The sequence below is a fragment of the Stomoxys calcitrans genome, chromosome 2, assembly GCF_963082655.1.
Source record: "Stomoxys calcitrans chromosome 2, idStoCalc2.1, whole genome shotgun sequence".
Classification (NCBI taxonomy): Eukaryota; Metazoa; Arthropoda; class Insecta; order Diptera; family Muscidae; genus Stomoxys; species Stomoxys calcitrans.
The window spans coordinates 210001450-210017689 of record NC_081553.1 but is presented as its reverse complement, the minus strand read 5'-3'; the positions used below and the strand labels follow the sequence as shown (position 1 = coordinate 210017689).

The 16240-nt window shown below is 34.5% G+C and overlaps 1 protein-coding gene across 2 annotated transcripts; it reads right to left on the bottom strand.

Annotated features, from left to right (window-relative positions):
* Window positions 1–8140: 8140 nt before the first annotated feature.
* LOC106084713 (cryptochrome-1) lies at window positions 8141–15995 on the bottom strand. 2 transcript variants are annotated; one of them, XM_013248596.2, is made up of 6 exons: window positions 15902–15995; window positions 15631–15764; window positions 12917–13260; window positions 12726–12842; window positions 8587–9389; window positions 8141–8528 (listed from the first exon to the last, which is right to left on the bottom strand). In XM_013248596.2, the coding sequence occupies exons 2-6, from the start codon at window positions 15761–15763 to the stop codon at window positions 8279–8281; spliced, it is 1647 nt and encodes a 548-aa protein (XP_013104050.2). In that variant the 5' UTR covers window position 15764; window positions 15902–15995; the 3' UTR covers window positions 8141–8278. The 2 variants fall into 2 exon arrangements, with proteins under 2 accessions (XP_013104050.2, XP_013104052.2); XM_013248598.2 differs by having other exon boundaries at window positions 15908–15995.
* Window positions 15996–16240: the final 245 nt, after the last annotated feature.

Here is a 16240-nt window from a genome sequence, read left to right as displayed (position 1 = left end):
TTGCTACTGGTGAGAGAAAGGAGATCGGTCTGTACGACTCCCCCCAAATTCGCGTCCTTTCCATGCTTCAGTAGCGCCATCACTCTGCTGACGGCAAGCGACTTGAGAATTGTGTTTTTACCCTTTAAGGTAAGTAGCATGGAATTCGAGGCTTTTTCGAGGCTGCTTTTTTTGAAACCAAGAGGAACTCCAAGTGTTGACGGCAAACGATTTGAAGAACTTAAGACTTTATTTTTGCTTCTTAAGAACTTCGTATCTATTCTTTGACAGAAATTGCATTAGCAGGAGTGCAGAGACCCAGATTCCTCTGGACGCCCTCACCTTAGTCGTTCCTGGATCTGAATATTCGACAAAATCAAGCAGACGAAAGATAAAACACAACACACCTCTACAACACTCGTCTCAGACCCGGATCCCCTGGACGCAGCCTCGTCTCAGCATTGGTTGCTCCTAAGGCAGAGTCCAATAGAATGAAAAATAGCGTGGACGATGGGATGCCCCTGCTTCACTCCTTTTATGATGCTGCCGTTCTGGGGTCTTGACTTCTTGAGCCTCTAGAGAGCGCAATTACTATCCGATTTGGTTGAAATTTCGCATGACTTGTTTTGTTAAGACTTCCAACCACTGTACTAAGTATGGTGCAAAACTGTTCATAACCTGATATAGCTGTCATATAAAGCGATCTTGGATCTTGACTTCTTGAGCCTCTAGAAGGCGCAATTACTTTCCGATTTGGCTGAAATTTTGTACAACGGCTTCTCTCATGACCTTCAACGTACGTGTCTAATGCGGTTGGAATCGGTCTATAGCCTGATACAGCTCCCATATAAACCGATCTCCCGATTTTACTTCTTGAGCCTCTAGAGGGCGTTACTCTATTCCGATTTGGCTGAAATTTGGCCCGAAGTGTTTTGTTGAGACTTCCAACAACTGTACTAAGTATAGTTCAAAACGGTCCCTAACCTGATATAGCTGTCATATAAACCGACCTGATATCTTGACTTCTTGAGCTTCTAGAGGGCGCAATTATAATCCGATTTGGCTTAAATTTTGTACAAGTATAGTTCAAAACGGTCCCTGATCTGATATAGCTGTCATATAAACCGATCTTGGATCTTGACTTCTTGAGCCTCTAGAGGGCGCAATTATTATCCAATTTAGCTGAAATTTTGAACAACGGCTCCTGCCATAACCTCCAACGTACGTGTCTAATGCGGTTCGAATCGGTCTATAGCCTGATATAGCTCCCATGTAAACCGATCTCCCGATTTTGCTTCTTGAGCCTCTAGAGGGCGCAATTCCTATCCGATTTGACTGAAATTTGGCCCGAAGTGTTTTGTTAAGACTTCCAACCACTGTACTAAGTATGGTGCAAAACGGTTCATAACCTGATATAGCTGTCATATAAACCGATCTGGTATCTTGACTTCTTGAGCCTCTAGAGGGCGCCATTATTATCCGATTTGGCTGAAATTTTGTACAACGGCTTCTCTCATGACCTTCAACATACATGTCTAATATGGTCTGAACCGATCAATAGCCTGATACAGCTCCCATATAAACCTATCTCCCGATTTTACTTCTTGAGCCGCTAGAGGGCGTAATTGTTATCCGAATGAACTGAAGTCTAACACAATGACTTCTACAATATTCTGCATTCATTTATGGTCCGAATCGGACATTGGATTTTTTATTATTTTTTTTTTAATTAAAATTTTATTTTTTTTATTTTTTTTTTTATTATTTTCTTTTTAATTTTTTTTTTTATTATTTTTTAAATTTATTTTTAATTTTTTTTTGTCTTAGAAAATTTTAAGGAAAAATTAGTGTGCTTTTGTAACTATAATTTTTTATTTTTAATTTTTTTTATTTATTTTATTTTTTTTATTAAAATTTCTTGTTTCTTGGCTCAAAATATTTTTTAGTTTTTTTTATTTTGTAAAAAAAATAATTTGAAAACACCATATTTTACTTAAAAACTTCAAAAATTTAAAAAAAGAAACCTGAAAACATTTTAAACAGAGACAGCAGCAAACAGTCAACACTCCATTGCTAAGCCAGGCAAATAAAACAAAATTTTAATAACAAAAAACTATATACATATTAAAAACAAAAAAAGAAAAAAAACACTACAACCAAAGATGTTAATGTTTAATCTATAGCAAAAAAGAATTAAAACAAAAAAAAAATTATGAGAAAAAAACCCAGGAAAAATCGAAACCTTTAAAAATCGAGAGTATTCTCAAAACATCAAGTAAATCAAGCCCAAAGAAAGAAAAACTCCTTAAAAAAAGTGAATATATAAATTGCTTAGAAAAAAAACAATTAAAACGAAATCCCATTTTATTGAAACATAACATAACAACGTACATACTCTAATAAAAAAAAAAACAACAAAATTAAAATAAAACTATATACAAAAAAAAAAAACATATTTTAAATTGTAACAAAAAATGTGTAAGAAAAATTTCTGGTTTTTTCTTTCCCTATTCCCTCCCATTGAAGATTTTTTCTTCGGTTTCTTCAAAAAACGATATAAACAACAAATGAAAGAAAACTAAAACAACAACAACAACAACGTTCATGGATATTTAGAGTTCATTGCAATTTAATTAACAACAACAAAAAAAAGTGAAAAAAATAATAACATCCATATACATACAACAACATAATTATAAATAATTATTACATATTATAATTGTCATTTTAATTAAAATAAAAACCAAAAACAAAAATAAACAACCGACAAAAGACATCAACAATTAAAACAAAACCAAAAAAAATTTATTTAAATTAATTTAAAAAAATATAGATAAATAAAATTCAACAAAAAATAAAATTTATCTTTAAAAAGTTTTATTCCAGTATGCATGGACTCCCAGGAGCTGAGGGGTTTTTATTTTTGAGGAATAAAGTGCCCAGTGATACAAGGGATTAACGAAAAGCGTGTATTTTCGCTAGCTCTTTACGCACCACCGCTGGTCCCTCAGCATAATCCACTACCCATGCGTTTAGGTGCAGCAATTAACTTGGGCTTCAAGCACCACCGTTATTCTTCACGCACCACCGCTGGTCCCACAGCATAATCCACTACCCATGCGTTTAGGTGCAGCAATTAACATGGGCTTGTCCTATGAATCTTATATACCCTTCACCATGGATCTCATATCTCAAGTTCTTTGCACGACATCTCTTTTTAGGCAAAAAACGAATAATGGATAAGGACTGTTATGCTATTGAAGCTATGTCAAGTTATATTCCGATTCGGGACATAAATGAATTGAATGTTGAAGACCAAAGTAGAAGTCATTGTGTAATGTTTCAGTCCATTCGGATAAAAATTTTGCCTTGTAGGGGTTCAGGAAGCATAATCGGAAGATCGGTTTAAATGGGAGCTGTATCAGGCTACAGATCAATTCAGACCATATTGGACACGCATGTTGAAAGTTATGAGAGAAGCCTTTGTACAAAATTTCAGCTGAATCGGAATTGCGCCCTCTAGAGGCTTATGAAGTCAAGATGCCAGAACGGTTAGCTATATCAGGTTATGTACCGATTTGAACCATATTTAGCACCGTTTTTGGAAGTCATAACAAAACACTTCATGCTAAATTTCAGAAAAATGGGATAAGAATTGCGCCCTATAGAGGCGTATGAAGTCAAGATGCCCTATCGGTTTATATGGCAGCTATATCAGGTTATGTACCGATTTGAACCATATTTAGCACCGTTTTTGGGTGTCAAAACAAAACCCTACATGCAAAATTTCAGCTGAATCGAATAAGAATTGCGCCCTCTAGAGGCTTATGAAGTCAAGCTGCCATACCTGTTTCTATGGCAGCTATATCAGGTTGTGGACCGATTTGAACCATACTTAGTGCATTAACCATATTTGGCACCGTTTTTGGAAGTTATAACAAAACACTTCATGCAAAATTTCAGTCAAATCGGATAAGAATTGCGCCCTATAGAGGCGTATGAAGTCAAGATGCCCTATCGGTTTATATGGCAGCTATATCAGGTTATGTACCGATTTGAACCATATTTAGTACAGTTTTTGGAAGTCATAACAAAACACTTCATGCTAAATTTCAGGAAAATGGGATAAGAATTGCGCCCTCTAGAGGCTTATAAAGTCAAGATGCCCTATCGGTTTATATGGCAGCTATAACAGGTTGTAGACCGATTTGAACCATATTTTTGGGAGTCATAACAAACCACTTCATGCAAAATTTCAGCCAAATCGGATAAGAATTGCGCCCTCTAGAGGCCTATGAAGTCAAGATGCCATACCAGTTTATATGGCAGCTATATCAGGTTGTGGACCGATTTGAACCATATTTAGTGCATTAACCATAGTTGGCACCGTTTTTGGAAGTCATAACAAAACACTTCATGCAAAATTTCAGTCAAATCGGATAAGAATTGCGCCCTCTAGAGGCTTAAGAAGTCAAGATGCCATATCGGTATATATGACAGCGATATCAGGTTGTAGACCGATTTGAACCATATTTAGCACCGTTTTTGGGAGTCATAACAAAACACTTCATGCAAAATTTCAGCCAAATCGGATAAGAATTGCGCCCTCTAGAGGCTTATGAAGTCAAGATGCCAGATCGGTAGCTATATCAGGTTATGTACCGATTTGAACCATATTTAGCACCGTTTTTGGAAGTCATAACAAAACACTTTTTGCAAAAATTCAGCCAATTCGGATAAGAATTGCGCCCTCTAGAGGCTTATGAAATCTAGATGCCAGATCTGTAGCTATATCAGGTTATGTACCGATTTGAACCAAACTTAGTACATTTTTTGGAAGTCATAACAAAACATTTCATGCAAAATTTCAGGAAAATCGGAAAGGAATTGAGCCCTCTAGTGGCTCAAGAAGTCAAGATCTGTTTGAACCATGGTAAGGTTAGGTTAGGTTTATGTGACAGTCTGCCATCAGACTAACTCAGACGTTTTCGTCCATTGTGATGCCACAGGAACAGAAGAAGGAAGATGCCTTCTAGTTTCTACCGTTGAACCATCCAGATCGGAAAATTTTATCCTAATTTTGTCTTTGGAGAAAATTTTATCAAAATTTTGTTTTAAGAGGAAATTTATCAAAATTTTGTTTTAGGGGGAAATTTTATCAAAATTTGTCTTTGGGGAAATTTTTTCAGTTGGGAATATGTCATCCATATTATGTTCTTTGGGAAATTGTTTTTATTTTTAGGGAAAATTTCGATGAATTTTCTCTTTTAGGACAATTTCATCGAAATTTTGTCTTTGGGGAAAATGTTATAAAATTTTTTTCTTTAGGGAGAATTTTATCGAAATTTTGTTTTTAGAAAAAATTTTATCGAAATTTTGCCTTTGGGGAAAATTTTATCGAAATTTTGTGTTTAGACCAATTTTTATCCTTATTTTATCTTTGGAAAAAATTTATCAAAATTTTGTCTTTGGGGAAATTTTTTCTATAGGTAAAATTTCATCAAAATTTTGTTTCTAAGGAAACTGTTTTTGTGTTTAGGGAAAATTTCGATAAATTTTCTTTTAAAGGAAAATGTTATTGTCTTGAAAGAAAATTTCAATGAAATTTTGTCTTTGGGAAATATTTTATCGAATTTTTGCCCTAAGGGAAACTTTTATCGAAATTTTTTTCTTTGGGAAAATTTTATCAAAAAGTTGTCTTTTTAGAGAAATTTTCTCTTTAGGGAAAATTTCATCGAAATGTTGTTTTTAGGGAAATTGTATTTTTGTTCAGGAAAATTTCGATAAATTTTTTCTTAAGGAATTTCATCGATATTTTGTCTTGAGAGGAAATTTCATCGAAATTTTGTCATTAGGGAAGTTTTTATCGAAATTTTGTCTTTAGGGATAGTTTCATCGAAATTTTATTTTTATGCAAAAATTTTATGGAAATTTTAACGTTAGGGAAAATTTTATCGAAATTTGTTCTTTAGGAAAATTTTATCGTAATTTTGTCTTTAGGGAAAATTCTATCGAAACTTTGTCTTAAGGGAAAATTTCATCAACATTTTGTTTCTAGGGAAAATTTTATCTTTGGGGAAAATTGTATGCTAATTTTGTCTTTGAAGAAAGTTTGTCTTTAATTTTGTCTTTTATCGATATTTTGTTTTTGGGGATAATTTCATTGAAATTTTCTTTTTAAGGAAATTTTCAACGAAATTTTGTCTTTAGGGAACATTTTTTCAAAATTTTGTCTTGAGGGAAAAAATGATCCTAATTTGGCTTTGGAGAAAAGTTTATCGAAATTTTGTCTTTGGGGAAAATTTTATCGGAATTTTGTTTTTAGGCAAAATTTTATCCTAATTTTGTCTTTGGAGAAAATGTTATCGAAATTTTGTCTTTAGGGGCAATTTTATCGATATTTTGTTTTTGGGGATAATTTATTTAAAATTTAGTTTTTAGGAAATTTTTATCGAAATGTTGTCTTTGGGGAAAATTTTATCGAAATTTTATTTTTATGGAAGTTTTTATAGAAATTTTGTTTTTAGAGAAAATTTTATCCAAATTTTGTCTTTGAGGAAAATTTTATCGAAACTTTGTCTTTAGGGAAAATTTTATCCTAATTTTGTCTCTGGAGAAAAATTTATTCAAATTTTGTCCTTAGGAGAAATTTGGGGATAATTTCATAAAAATTTTATAGAAATTTTGTCTTTAGTAAAAATTTTCTTAAGGGAAAATTTTATCGAAAATTTGCCTTTAGAGAAATTTTTTCTTTAGGGAAAATTTCATCGAAATTTTGTTTTTAGGGCAACTGTTTTTGTCTTTAGGGACAATTTTCTCTTTTAATCTTGAGAAAATTACATCGAAATTTTGCCTTTGGGGAAAATTTTATCGAAATTTTGTTTTTAGGTAAAATTTCATCCTAATTTTTTCTTTGGAGAAAATTTTATCGATTTTGTTTTAGGGGCAATTTTATCGATATTTTGTTTTTGGGGATAATTTAATTGAATTTTAGTTTTTAAGGAAATTTTATCGAAATGTTGTCTTCGGGAAAAATGTTATCGAAATTTTGTTTTCAGGGAAGTTTTTATCGAAATTTTGTTTTAAGAGAAAATTTCATCCTAATTTTGTCTTTGGAGAAAATTTTATCGAAACTTTGTCTGTAGGGAAAATTTTATCCTAATTTTGTCTCTGGAGAAAAATTTATCCAAATTTTTCCTTAGGAGAATTTTGTTATTAGGGAAATTTCGATAAATTTTCTCTTAAAGAAAATTTCATTGTCTTGAGAGGAAATTTCATTGAAATTTTGTTTTTAAGAAAATTTTTATCGAAATTTTGTCTTTCGCGAAAATTTTATCGAAATCTTTGGAGAAAATTTTTTCGAAACTTTGTCTTTAGGGAAAATGTAATCCTAATTTTGCCTTTGGAGAAGATTTTATCGAAATTTTGTCCTTAGGGAAATTTTATCGATATATTTTTTTTGAATAATTACATTGAAATTTTGTTTTTAAGGAAAATTTCATCGCAATTTGGTCTTTGGGGAATATTTTATCCAAATTTTGTCTATAGGAAAGATTTTTTTGAAATTGTGTCTTTAGGGAAAATGTTATCGAAAATTTGTCGTTAGGGAAATTTTGTCTTTGGGGAAAAATTTATCGAAATTTTCTCTTTAGGGAAAATTTCATCGGAATTTTGTCTTGAGAGAAATTTTCTTTGGGAAATTTTTTTTTCGAAATTTGGTCTTTAGGGAAAGTTTTATCGAAATTTTGACTTTAGAGATTTTTTTTCTGTAGGTAATATATCATCGAAATATTATTTTTAGGGAAATTGTTTTTGTGTTTAGGGATAATTTCGAAGAATTTTCTTTTAAGTACAACTTCATTAAAATTTTGCCTTTAAGGGAACATTTTATCGAAATTTTGTCTTTAGGGGAAAATTTTATCGAAATTTTGTCTTTAGAGAAATTTTTTCTGTAGAGAAAATTACATCGAAATTTTGTTTTTAGGGAAATTATTTTTGTTTTTAGTAAAATTTAGATGAATTTTCTTTTTAAGGAAAATTTTGTCTTAAGAGAAAAATTCGCTCAAACCTTGTCTTTGAAGAACATTTTTATCAAAACTTTGTCTTTAGGTTAAATTTTATCGAAATCAAAATAGTCCTGCAAATGAGAAATCACACATCATTTACACCAACACTAGGGGATTAATAGACACTTTATTTAAGACAATCATTTGACATTAAAATTTTCCAAATATTATATACTGTAAATATAATCCAAAATATATATTCAGGTCCAAAGGTACGTCACCAAAATGTAAAATCATTGACCATCGGGTTTTAATCCACTAGCCAAAAAAAAATGCCTCACTTCTTCCTCATTGGATGGCCTACAATGGGGTGGAGTCTTATCAGGAGCTCCACCAGATGTCAAGGACATACGCAAATCACGCATGGCTTTCATGTTGCGCTCAGTGGCCCAAGACAAATCGATCATGGGATGAGGATAATGTACGCCAATAATGCATTCGGCCTTTTCTTGTTCTTCTTGAGGCATGCGCCAGGGTTCATGGCTGAAAAAAAGAAAGAATTTATCAAAAATGTCGAGCAACATTAACTGAAAACACTAACATATACAATTGTGGTACTTTGGCCAATTCCGGAACATATTGTTTTATATAATGACCCAAGGGATCCAAACGCTTGGCCAAAGCCACCGGGCAGGTGACCAAAGATGAGTCCAGCAAACGTTCAAAGGCCGATGAGCTAACCCACATCCAATTACCGGCACACACTGACCAATCGGCATCCAACAGATGTTTGAGAAAATATCTCAAACCATGTTCCCAATTTTGCCAAAGGCCACCTCGAGTTAGGAAAGTCGCCACCGTATTACGCAGTGTATGATGAAGCCATCCCTCTGCCAACAATTGACGCATGGCAGCATCGATCAAAGGAAACCCAGTTTCGCCGGCAGTCCAGCGATTTAATTGCTCCACATTGGGAGGAGCCCAGGGAATGCTAAGGCATATGGCATTACCCTCCATGCGATCATAGAAGGGATTGTTCACGGACATGGTGTAGAAATATTCTCGCCATATGAGTTGACCTGTAATATGGGCTCCACCAAACATTTGCATGCCAAAACCTTCGGCTTGCAGCTGTACCGTCCTGAATAGATCATGGACATCCCAATAGAATTTCCTTACCGACAAACAGCCAAAACGTAAATGGGCACTCATGGACTTGGGTGACTCCAGGATGTTGGGGCTAGCCTGATTCGGCAGATAACGGCCACAACGAAAGGCGTTCTCTTCGACACTGAGGCGTTCGCGTAAATGCAGCAAAGCTTGAGTTTCTCCACCAATCCACTTAGTCTTGGCCAAATAGGATAACTTTTCGGGGAATTTATTGAATTGAGCCGGCGTGGGAAACTGTCGGAGGGATATAAAGAGAAAGGAGAAGAAAAATGAAGCTTTAGGGAGAATTTCAGTAAAAAACTTTGCTTAAAAATAATTTCGTAACCGTTGAGCAGAGCGGATGTGCTTTCATTTCGCTCCTCAAAGAAAAATATCTGCATTTCGAAATAGGTATTACCTATTACGCAAAAATTTGAAAATCTTTCAGGTGAAGGCTCAAAATGTACTCTAAAGACCCAACAGCTGCGGTGGTGGCATCGTACTGTAGCATGTTGTCCGCCCCTCTTATAGGTGTGGGTGCCTTGGCATCTGTAGTATGGAGTAATGCTTTAAGCGCACAACCATTCGTCAGATTTATGATACAGGAAGAGACGGGTAAGCCAGAGGGATGCGCAGTTCCTCCCAGCCTTTAAGTTATGGAGGTGTTTCCGATTCAGGCAGCTACATTGTTAATTTAGCAGTCATCGCAGCCAAATCTAGAGATGATGACAGCTTGAGAATTTTATCGAAATTGTGTCTATGAAGAATATGTTATCGACACTTTGTCTTTAAGGAAAATTTCATCCTAATTTTGCCTTTGGGTATAATTTTATCGAAATTGTGTCTTTAAGGCAAATTTTGTCATTAGGGAAAATTTCATCGTAACTTTGTCTTTGGAGAAAATTTTATCGAAACTATATCTTTAGAGATTTCATTCTAATTTTGGCTTTGGGGAAAATTTTATCGAAATTTCGTCCTTAAGGAAAAATTTATCAAAATTTTGTGTTTGGAGAAAATTTTATCGAAATTATGTCATTGGGTATAATTTTATCGATATTGTGTCTTTAGGGAAAATTTTATCGAAATTTTGTCTTTGGAGAAAATTTTATCGAAAATTTGTCTTTAGGGAAAATTTCATCCTAATTGTATATTTGCAGAAAATTTTATCGAAATTTTGTCTTTAAGGAAAATTTTATCGAAATTTTGTCTTTGGAGAAAATTTTATCGAAAATTTGTCTTTAGGGAAAATTTCATCCTAATTGTATATTTGCAGAAAATTTTATCGAAATTTTGTCTTTAAGAGATACTTTACCGGAATTTTGTCTTTGGGGAAAATTTTATCGAAACTTTGTTGTTAGAGATAATTTTATCGAAATTTCGTCTTTTGGGAAAATTTTATCGCAATTTTGCCTTTTATCGAAACTTTGTTGTTAGAGATAATTTTATCGAAATTTCGTGTTTAGGTAAAATTTTAGCTAAATTTTGCCTTAAACGGAAATTTCATCGAAATTTTGTCTTTGGGGTAAATTTTATTGAAATTATCGAAATTTTATCGAAATTTTGTCTTTAAAGTTATTTTTTCCTTAGAGAAAATTTCATCGAAATTAATCGTTGAATTTTCTCTATAAGGAAAATTGCATCGAAATTAATCGATGAATTTTCTCTATAAGGGAAATTGCATCGAAATTTTGTCTTGGGGGAAAGATTTATCAAAATTTTGTCTTTGGGGAAAATTTCATTGAATTTTTTTTTTAGGGAAAATTTCATTGTTATTTTGTCTTTGGAGAAAATTTTATCGAAATTTTGTCTTTGGGTATAATTTTATCGAAATTGTGTCTTTAGGGGAAATTTTATCGGAATTTTGTCTTTAGGGAAAAGTTCATCCTAATTGCATATTTGCAGATAATTTTATCAAAATTTTGTCTTTTGGAGATATTTTACCGAAATTTTGTCTTTGGTGAAAATTTTATCGAAAATTTGTCTTAGGGAAAATTGCATCGAAATTTTGTCTGCAGGGAAAATTTCATCGTAATTTTGTCTTTGGAGAAAATTTTATCGAAATTTTTTCTTTAGGGAAAATTTCATCCTAATTTTGTCTTTAGATAAAATTTTAAACAAATTTAGTCTTTTATCGAAATTGTGTCTAAGGAAACATTTTATTGAAATTTTGTCTTTGGGGAAAATTTTATTGAAATTTTGCCGTTAAGGCAAATTTTGTCATTAGGAAAAATGACATCGTAATTTTGTCTTTGGAAAAGATTTTATTGAAATTTTGTCTTTAGGGAAAATTTCATCCTAATTTTGTCTTTGGAAAAAATTTTATCGAAATTTTATCTTTGGGTATAACTTTATCGAAATTGTGTCTTTAGGGAAAATTTTATAAAAATTTTGTCTTTGAGGAAATTTTCAATGAAATTTCATCGTAATTTTGTCTTTTGAGAAACTTTTATCGAAATTTTGTCATTGGGGAAAGTTTCATCGTAACTTTGTCTTTGGAAAAAAAAGATTATCGAATTTTTTTCTTTGGGTATAATTTTATCGAAATTGTGTCTTTAGGGAAAATTTTCTCTTTGAGGAAAATTTCATCGAAATTTTGTCTTTAGGCAAATTGTGTTTAGGGAAATTTATCTTTTATTAAAATTTCATCGAAATTTTGTCTTAGGGAAAATTTTATTATATGGTTTCATCGAAATTTTGTCTTGAGAGAAAATATCATCGAAATTTTGTCTTTGGGGAAACTGTTTTCGTGTTTAGGGAAATATTATCTCTAAGGAAAATTTTATCGAAATTTCATGTTTAAGGAAAATTTTTGTCGAAATTTTATCCTTAAGGAAAATTTCAACGAAATTTTGTCTTGAGAGAAAATTTCATCGAAATTTTGTCTTTAGGTAGATTTTTATCGAAATTTTGTCCTTAGAGAAATTTTTTTGCCAATAAAACAGTCATCGCAGCGAATCGAGAGATGATGACATCGGTATGACGGAGACAGTAGTAACTGAAGACTTTGCTAAGCTCATAAGAAGACCGAGAAAGCAATCCGTGGCACGACGGTGAAGGCTGAGGAGTATGCATCGACAGCGCAGTAGGGCTAAAGTGCAGGATGCTGGAAGGAATAGAACTGTCGTTCCAAGCATTTCCAAGGAAGCTGGGAAAAGAATCAGAGCTCCCAAAGAGCATAACACTGTTAAAACCCTGAAGAAGAAAAAGAGCTCGCCGCTTTCAAGTACTCTGGGAAGACCAGCAATGGAGACTACAGACAGTGTCTTGCGGAGGGAGACAAAATCGGAAGGAAGCGTGCACGGCCCCTGAGTTTTCATAAGGAACTGTGACCTCCAAATAGACGCCACAGCCACCTCCGAAGGGGAAGATGGTCGCTGGAAAAGGTAAAGAACCGCTTTTTTACGCCAGGGGGGTAAGGAAGTACAACAGGGATGAGCTGACTTCTGCAGTTGTTGTTATTTTAGCCTTATTTGCATTTTCAAAAATTTTTTTTCAAATTTTTTTTTTAATTTTTTTTCAAAACATTTTTTTTCAATATATTTTTCTTCAAAAAATTTTTTTTCGTTTTTTTTTTTTTAATTTTACACTCACTTCTTTGAAACCATTCAAGTCCTCTATTACTGCATCATTGATTTCCAAAAATTCCACACCAGTCCATTCAGGATCCAAAACGGGACGTGGTGGTAAGCCTATAACTTGCACGGTATGCTGCGAATCAAAAAAAGTGGCAAAAATCCAGAAGTCTGAGATCAGTTGTCTTACCAAAAAACCGGTTATCTTACCAAAAACATTTGATATGTCAATGGTGGTATTCCACCATTGGTATCAATGACATTTTGTGGATCCCACAAAGTATGAGAGATTTTCTCTATGGCCACTATATCCAATTCATGGCATAATTTTTTCACAGCATCATCTCTCTGGTTCCAAATGGGTTCACAATCCTGCTCGAAACACAATTTACTTATGGTATAGTGTTGATGTAGTTTGCTGAATATTTGAACAGGATTTCCTTGAAAGATGTGAAGACGTCCAGTGTTGGCGCTTTTTTCACGAAATTGATCATCCAGGTCTTTTAGAGAGTCCAAAAGGAATTTAAAGCGATTATATCCGACACTTTTGGTACCTAAAAGAACAAGTAAGCAGTAAAAAATGTGTGCTCTGGGGAACGTACCACCGTGGATTCGTCTAAAAATGTACACAAACGAGCTTAGTTAAAGGGCGCATCTGTACTTTACATAGAAAATGAGGGGAGGGTCCGCCCATTAAAGTTTGGATGCTAGATTAACTCCATTCTTTTGGTTTTGGTGGTGGATTGAAGTAGCCAAACCCTTTGCCACGTGGATATCACATTCATACTCTACTCCCAAAAACCACATTTTAACTACATATATATATATGTGTGGTTTAGGGGAAATTTATGAGATGAGGCGTCCCCGAAACACTTGCCCATAAAACTGATATCAGATTTGAGCCCCTTTTTGCCATAGTCCACAAATATGTCCAGTTTGAGGGGTGTGTAGGGTGGGGCGCCCACCCATGCACTTAGCCCTGAAAAAATAACAGCATCGTGTTCTATTCTAAAATTCCTTTTATTTGAGCCCCAATTGCCATTGGTCTAGGGGGAGTTTATGGGGTGAGACGACTCCCAATTACTTGGCCTCAAAATTGGATATCAAATTCGTTTTCTACTATCAATTGCCTATCACTTGAGCCCCTTATTGCCATAGTAGGCAAACATGACCGATTTGAAGGGAGTTTAGGGGGCGGACCCCGAAATAATATCAGCATCGAGCTAGAGCACGATTTTGTGTTTGTTTGAGTCCCATAACGTCAAGCATTTTGGGCCTCATAATGTCAAGCATTTTGAAGGTGGCGATCAAGATATTCAGGTCCACACTAATTCGTTTTTTATTGAATTGCTTATCTACATTCAAAATCATATTTCAAAGCTACCACTTGGGATACCACATTTTTAAGGATCCGCAGGTCCTGCTGTGTCTATCCCAATTTGAGGGTAAAAAGTGTACTCTACTACAAAAGACCTTTCATTGCTGTCCTATTCTATCCTGATTGGCCTTCATATGTTTTTTTTAATTCCTTTTTTGGGTAGGAAAGGGGGAGGGGGTTGCCCTCTTACACATCCTTTCATTTGAGTACAATATATTCTCGGTCGTCCTATATGACAGTTTGGTGTTGTTTTTTTTTGGAGGAGGGGGTCGTTCCCCCTGACGCTAAGACTCTAAAGACAATTTATTTCAGTCCTTTATTGGGTGGAACCTCTCCAATAAAGGCGAGGCCCCACCCAGACACTTGGGAATATTTTTTTTTTCGGATTTGTACTCTGCTTCTAAATACCTTTCGTTTGATACCCATATTGCCCAAAGCGGTGAAAGTGTCCTGTTGGGTGGAGTTTTTGGGTGTGGGGAACCCCCCGACACGTAGGGTGACATTTTAGTGCCAAGTTCGTACTCTACTCTTAAATACCTTTGATTTGATACCCATATTGTCTCAATCGGTAAACATGTCCGTTTGGGTGGGTTCTGGGATGGGGCGTCCCCCCAGTTTATTTGCTCCCAAAATTTCCAATTTCGTGTTTTTGAGGTACCTAGGAATATTTTTTCTTGTCAGATTCGTACTCCGCTTCTAAATACCTTTCGTTTGATGCCCATATTGCCCCAAGCGGTGAAAGTGTCCTGTTGGGTGGAGTTTTTGGGTGTGGGGAACCCCCGACACTTAGGTTGACATTTTAAAGCCAAGTTCGTACTCTACTCTTAAATACCTTTCATTTGATACCCATATTGTCCCAATCGGTAAACATGTCCGTTCGGATGGATTCTGGGATGGGACGTCCCCCCAGTTAATTTGATCCTAAAATTTCCAATTTCGTATTTTTAAGGTACCTAGAAATATTTTTTCTTGTCAGATTTGTACTCTGCTTTTAAATACCTTTCATTTGATACCCATATTGTCCCAATCGGTAAACATGTCCGTTCGGGTGGGGTCTGGGATGGGGCGTCCCCCCAAATTTTCAATTTTGTGATTTTGAGGTATCATACCAAGGTGGCATGCAAAATTTCACTTAAATTGGTGCACCCATCTCCGAGATCTTGTGTTTTTGAAAGTAGGGGTTTGGGGGAGGGTCCCTTCGGATATCAAAAAATGTGGTACTCAATTTTCACCGGAGGCTCAAACTCAGCCGTTTTTGAGTTTATAGGGAACAGACAAACAAACAAACAAAGCGCAACAATTTAATTTTAATATAATAGATTTGGCCTCGATTGTAGAAAACTCAAACTTCATTTTGTATGATTTTTGTCTAAAGTTTTGAACTGATTTTATTTAATTTTTTCTCTTTTTTTTAATTTAAATATTTTCAATTTTGGCGTTTTTCTATTTCAATTGACAATTGACAACACTTGCACTCGCCATTGACCATGAATTATGCACTAAAGACACTGCAAGACTACTAGGAAATACAATCAACAACACCTACCCGCACTTTCGCCATCAAAAATAAAAACCGGCAGCAGTTTTACACCAAATTGTTTATCCGAAATGGCTTCCAAAAGGGCTGGATTATCGTGTAAACGGAGACCATGGCGGAACCAGAGAATATTTACCGGCATTCTGATTTAAAGGTAAGTGGGTTAATAGAGCTTCAACAAATCAATAATTGACAATTCAATACAAAATTTCAATTTATTTCTTAAATCACCAACAAGTGGTTGGTAACAATTGTTTTCTATCCACTTCTCCGCCCGTACCTTTACTTTTTAAACTTTGAAACTATTTTAATTAAGAACTGACTGCCGAGACTGAGACCGCTCGCGTTAGTGGTTGATTGGCGAATGCACTCTCTGTTTGGCTGGAAATGCTTGGGTAATGTTGTCAAACTTAGACTGCTACTTTGTGTGTGTGAGTGTGTGTGTGGTTGAGTATATGTACCTGCAGCTGACGTTTGCTTTTGTTGTTGTTGTTGTGCTTTTTTGTTATTGCAATTGACGCGTGTTGTTTTCTTTTTTTTTGACTGAGTGCAATTTGTTGTTTTAAATTGCATTTTCTCTCTCGGCCTTACCCATCTTGCCCCTTTTGCAACCCCTTGC